Source organism: Cryphonectria parasitica (genome assembly GCF_011745365.1).
Source record: "Cryphonectria parasitica EP155 unplaced genomic scaffold M406scaffold_6, whole genome shotgun sequence".
Classification (NCBI taxonomy): domain Eukaryota; kingdom Fungi; phylum Ascomycota; class Sordariomycetes; order Diaporthales; family Cryphonectriaceae; genus Cryphonectria; species Cryphonectria parasitica.
Window position 1 is genome coordinate 3853188 of NW_024468914.1, and position 6000 is coordinate 3859187.

The following is a 6000-nucleotide window of genomic DNA, read 5'->3' on the forward strand; positions in this document are numbered from 1 at the left end:
ATCACGAACAAGGCGAACGCGCGTCGCCGATGCTCGCTAATTACTATGCACGCTCCTGTAACTCTGAACATGCTTAGCTTTAGGGGCCGAAGAACGTTTTACCACACAGTACGTAATTTCAGTACGTCCTTGAGTAGCAATGCAGCTCGGCTGATACTTTTATCAGTATCAGCCGAGTATCTGAAGGTAGTTAGTAAATCATCGCCCCAGTTCCCAGGAACGGCTGACAGACCGATCTCCTTGCATCATAGCGGCTGTTATTTCCGTTTCTATCCTGAAGGAGCCAATGATGAGACGCCGCACTGCAGTCGGATATAGTATGTATTCAAATGTATGCGTACTGTATGTTCCCCGTGGGGGCGGGTAGGCTCATTGTACGGTCGTCGGTCAGTTTTTCTCGAGTGATCACTTGATTCTTTACCCCCATGTCGCAAAGGGGTAGTCCGAACCCAAACAAGAAGATGACAACAAGTACTTCAATCATATCCGGACGTGTCAAGGTCCCGGAAAGGGGTTGATCGACAGCGGCACACAGAGACGACGAACAAGCGGTCTCACGAGCTAAGCAATTTTGACGTTTCTTCAAATGTCTGAGCTTTATATTAACAACAGCCATCCCAAATAGATTCCTTGTGCGACAAGAGATACTAAATCTAGATGCAAATACTGAATATGACAAGATGCTGCTAAATTAAAATATAAAAAAATAGTAAATTTACCAGCTTCTTGCTCTCTCAACCTCGCACTACAGTACACGAGTCTTTTTCAATCTTCGATGCTATACTTTGGGCGGATCGTTAGTGCTAATATGAATTGTCATTTGGATGGGGCAAGAAAGTATCTGAATCCTGTAGCACCCAATTTCCGATGCAATGAGAACTCGAGAATGCGTAACAGTTCTAGCTCCAATCATCTCGTCTCTCGCAATCTGACCGCTACTTGTATTGTCATCGTTACGTTGCACCCCTAACGATGTAGTACAACACTCTTCTGGCCCCCATCGTCTGATTCCTCGGTCCAGCCCCAGACTGCATTGCAACCCCTTACGCTGCGCACCCAACTGTCCATTTCTAGCATTTTGCCCTGTTTAATGTGAGCACAATACCAATTGTGAATTGTTCCGAGCAATCCTTCCTGCGCTTCCATTCGTGGGACATCTCCGTCGCGTTCGTGCGTACTTGCATGCTGTAGCTGGCTTGTGGAACTGAGAGATAGATGTTGTAAACTACTTACGCACTGTGACAAGGTAATAAAGCCTGATAGAACGAGCCACAGAGTATTCACATAATCCGTTCGTCCATGTCAAGATGTGCACTACTATTCGAAGCGATAAGTATGAAGTATTGTAAGGTTGCGTATGTGTTCCCGGAATGAGCACGGAGTAATGATCGCATGAACGGCCTTATTGCGATTGTTCGTGCTGTGCTACCCCTGTACGCGGTTGGAGGAAACGCTCTGTGGGGCCCAAGGAGAAGCAACAAAATTTGTCTCACGAGTGGGGCACCGCAGTTTGCAAAGTACTATGTACAAAGGAATTTTTAGTCCACGTCAAAGTCAATGTATGAACTGGGGTCCTTTTGTGGAGATCGACCGTTGCCCGGCGTATCTGTAGCTCGGCAAAGAAAGAGCAAAAGCTCCTCTTGTAAGGGATGCGGCTAGAGCAAAGGTTCCTTTTCCTACCTTTCTTTTTTATCCCTTTTCTCTTCATTCTCAACTTGGAAGCAGGCGTTGAGTCTGATATAAAACGCCGCTAGCAAAGCTACAGACGGTAGGCGTCAGCGGAGAGCAATCATGGAGATGAAGCACACAAATAAAATCCAAACACATGTTAATTCTGAAGGATCCTCGATGGAAGATATCATGGGCAACAAGAGGAAGACGATTGTCCATGCATCAGGCGAGGGCGGTGGCCCAAGAACGCTCAATAGGCTTCGTTTGAACAAAGTCACAATAGCTTTTTTCACCATGGGACTGCTCGTGAGTAGAAATCCCCACCAACTACCGTTAAGTTTCTACGGGTCGCCGTCCACCTTTAAAAAAAAAAAAAAAGAATCAATCTGACGGCGAGCCTCTCAATATCAGATTGGCCTGCCTACAATGGTAATCACGACAGCGGCCAACCAAATGTTCGCCGGCGTGACCGGAGTCTATGGCATCTGCCTCGATCTCTCTGCCGCCCTAGCCTCCTTTACTACGCCTATGTACGCTCGTTACATACCTTATAACGTGTGCATGATCATCTGCACCTTGGCATCGCTGCTCTCCTACCTCTTATGTACTTTGCCGCAGCCTATCTCGGACTCATCCCATTTCAACAAGGCAGGCCCAGTCGTTGGGACTGTTCTGGCAGGCTTCGTTTATGCCTTCGGGTCAAACACGTACATGGCCGTGGCCGCCTTCTTCGAGCCCGAGGCCGTGCTTGCTCTCAGCGTAGGGAGCAGCTTCTCTATCATCCTGGGGCCGGGCGTGTTCATCGGCCTTGCGAGCGCTTTCGACCAGAATTGGCGCAAGGCATTGCTCCTGTTTCTGTTTACGGGGGGACTTATCCCGTTCGTGTGGTGGGGCCTCTTCGACAAATGCGGTCGGTCCGAGGCTGAACGCTCGAGATTGGGTACGGTGGGAAAAGTAGAGTCGGCCAGCAGCAGTCCAATGACTGGGGTAGGTGAGGCCACACTCGCTAGTCGCGTGTCCGATGTCGAGGCTGTTGCAGAACGTGCTGTTCCAGCGGCGAATATCGTCCAGGACGGCCTAGATACCGCCTCGGAGCCTCAGAGACCCGGGTTTGGTCCAAAGAGGACACGAGTGGGACTGCTATTCAAAGAGCTAACGCCGAAATACGTATTTCCCCTTTTCGTATGTACAACAAGTGCTGTCGTAAATCTTTTTGGATCATCGACAACATTACAGACTCTCGAGAGGTTCCGGGCGAGACCGAACACAGACCTGCAATTCGAAATCGTTTGTAAGTAGCTCATCGTGGCGCCCATTGATCAACCCCGAGCGTTTCTGACCTATCCTCTTGTACCAACAGTCTTCTCGTACGGAAGTGCTCAATTCATATTTAGCACACTTTCTGCAGCCCGTCCTATGCCTATGATATGGGCTTGGGCTCTGACACAGCTGGCTTTGGCTGTTGTCGGCATTGTGCAGCTATGGCATCCTTTTCTGACCTATTACGGAGTTTGGGTAGTGTGGATGTTCTTGGTGGGAGCCTGTGTTGGTGGAGGTGTGACCAATACGAATTATAAAATCGCAGAGGATTTTCGTCGGGCTGGAGAGCCGGATGAAGTACGTAGTTTTGCCATGAGCTATGCAGGACTGGGCAATTTTGGTGGTGATGCCTTTGGTGGAGCATTGGGTCTAGTCATGCAAGTTCTTGCCTCGAGATCAATGAAGAAGTGGACGGTGTAGATCCAGTGTCTGGGAAGTGGGACGATCACTAGGTGATCTTGACAGTTGGAAAGACTTTGGGCAACTTCGTATCAAAATGACTGCTATATCTTCCAAACCCGTCTGAGATCTATCTTGACCAGTGGCTTCTAAAATCACTTGTGCTGTTTATTTCTTGAAGGTCCAAAATCCCTGCGGATTGCACCAGCCCTTCAGGCCGACGACACCCCAGTCCATACCAATACCGCTGGCTTTGTGTCCGCCGAAAGGCATATTTGGTGACACCTGGAAATGATTGTTAATCCAGACGCTGCCAGCCTCCAGAGCATCAGCAATCTCAGTAGCTTTCTCGATATTGCTACTCCAGACTGAAGCACCAAGTCCTGCCTCGACAGCATTGACACGGCTGATAACTTCTTTTTCATCTGTCCAGCGCATCACAGGGAGGATAGGACCAAAGGGCTCTTCTACCACGATGCGCGAATCATCGCTAGGATTATCAATGAGCGTTGGTGGGAGTAATAGACCCTTGGACTTGATCTTTGCCTCTTCCTCAAGACCTCCGAGAGCGATCGTCCACTTTTGCGTTTCAGCTTCCGCAAAGAATTTCTTAACCTTCTCATATTGTACAGAGTTCTACTCAAGGTCTATGTTAGTAATCTCTTTTGTGCAGCAGAGTCTCAGCTCTGCAGCCTAGGCTTCGGTTCATGAACGAGGAATGAACTCGCTCATAATCACATACCTGGAGAGGTCCGATTATCGTCTTCGGATCAGCAGCAGGGCCATATGGCATGTTATCACGAATGAAAGTAACCATAGCAGCCAGGAATGCATCATAAATCTTATCATGCACGTAGACTCGTTTGATGTTCATGCAAATCTGGCCTGCACAGAGAAAGGCCAGGAAGGAGACCTGTAGGAAACTATTAGCCACGAAGCAACAGTAGGGAAAGACAAAGAACCTACTCCAGGCACAGTTCTGGCAAGGTCGGCGTCCTCGCAAATAACAGCTGCATCGTTTCCGCCCAATTCCAATGTTACTCTCTTCAGTGTACGGCCACATGCTTCAGCGACCTTCCTGCCCGTTGCAATACTGCCAGTGAAACTGACTTTAGCAATTCCTGGATGTTCGGTAAACAGCGGACCAAGACTCTCATCACCACTTAATACCTGGATAATACCAGGTGGAAAGATCTTGGCTGCAAGCTCGCCTATTCTGAGAAGACTATAAGGAGCGTATGGGCTTGGCTTTACGATAATGCTTTACATCTTCTTGTTAGCAAAGATATATGCTTCGAAAGGAACAAGCTTAGATCAAAAGCGATCTCATAGATCCTTTCTTGATAGGCTGAAAATGCGATAGGAATAATGCTGTGGGACGGATTGACTCACGTATTGCCAGCCAATACCGCCGGGCCAATCTTACCAAGACCTAGCAATAGTGGCCAGTTCCACGGTACGATAGCAGCGCCAACACCCAGAGGCCTATACCTAACTAGCATAGTCTTCTCAGGAGTATCCTCCACAACATCGTCCGGGATACGCAGAGATTCTGTACCACGCAAATGCGCAAGAACCAGAACCATCTCGAAGTTAGCATGCTGGAAAGGCTTGCCAGTCTCAGCAATATCGAGATCACGAAAGTCGTCGTGATTGGCTTCAATCGCATCTGCTAGCTTGAGCAGATACGATCCTCGCTCATCCCAGGAAAGCGACCGCCATGCAGGATAAGCAGTCTTTGCAGCGGCTACTGCACGATCGAGCTCGGCCTTGCCGGACACAGGGACCTCGGGCAAAGCCTCCTCTGTGGAGGGGTCCACGCCGTGGCGCCTTTGCGCTGTAGACGTGAGCTCATTGTTGATCACGTTAAGGTAGGGCGCCTGAACATGGTATGAGCTGTTAGAGGAATGCAGGTGTGATGACGAGTCCTACGCGAAAATTCCCGAAACAAAAAGCTACGTACCTTGAAGTCAAGCTTGTAGGCCATGGTGGGTAGGAAGGACCGTTGGTGCTCTCGTATGTGCGAGGATGTCAAAAGGCCACAGTGAGCTATCTCACAATTGCTGCGACAGCTTCAATATCAACACATGAGTGAGATGTCCCTGGAATGGATGCTACAGCGCGCCTCCCCGGCTATGTATATGCGAGAGTTGGCGCTTTTGGGAATACATGGGTACCAACTGTCAGCGCTACATTCGGTTATTAAGCGAACCGATGCTCGCCCAAATGCGGTTGGAGTCGCGTGCATCTGGACCTACTACGTTGCTGAAGGAACAATTATAGGCTGTCAATAGCGCCGAGTTTGAAGTGAAGGATCCGAGGCAAGTGAACCATTTGCTATCTATGCTGGGTATCTGTTATTGGATGGATTCGAGAGGTGTCAGAAACACTCACTGGGGACATGGGACGGATGAGATTACATGCGAGCTTATGCTTGATTCCAACATTAGGTCCTAGCTGGGGTAGTATCTGCTGTAAGCAATCACTTCCACAAAAAGAACATGTTGCGTACTAATGAGGCGAGCAAAGGTCTCCTCGGGCATCTCCCAGGAAGCTTCCCGCATGGTTATTGCACTCAAACCGGGGAAGCACGTTACTTTATTGCATTCA

The 6000-nt window shown here is 49.0% G+C and overlaps 2 protein-coding genes across 2 annotated transcripts; one reads left to right on the top strand and one right to left on the bottom strand.

The window, feature by feature from the left end:
• Nucleotides 1-1791: 1791 nt before the first annotated feature.
• On the top strand, nt 1792-3411 carry M406DRAFT_75254 (uncharacterized protein; the record flags this gene model as incomplete). The annotated part of the gene is made up of 4 exons (XM_040925825.1): nt 1792-1977; nt 2083-2853; nt 2908-2962; nt 3032-3411. The coding sequence occupies 4 exons, from the start codon at nt 1792-1794 to the stop codon at nt 3409-3411; spliced, it is 1392 nt and encodes a 463-aa protein (XP_040774992.1).
• A 147-nt stretch (nt 3412-3558) lies between these two features.
• M406DRAFT_347355 (aldehyde dehydrogenase) lies at nt 3559-5377 on the bottom strand (the record flags this gene model as incomplete). Its single annotated transcript, XM_040922282.1, has 5 exons — nt 3559-4026; nt 4133-4303; nt 4357-4651; nt 4783-5270; nt 5354-5377. The coding sequence occupies 5 exons, from the start codon at nt 5375-5377 to the stop codon at nt 3559-3561; spliced, it is 1446 nt and encodes a 481-aa protein (XP_040774993.1).
• Between the last annotated feature and the right edge of the window lie 623 nt (nt 5378-6000).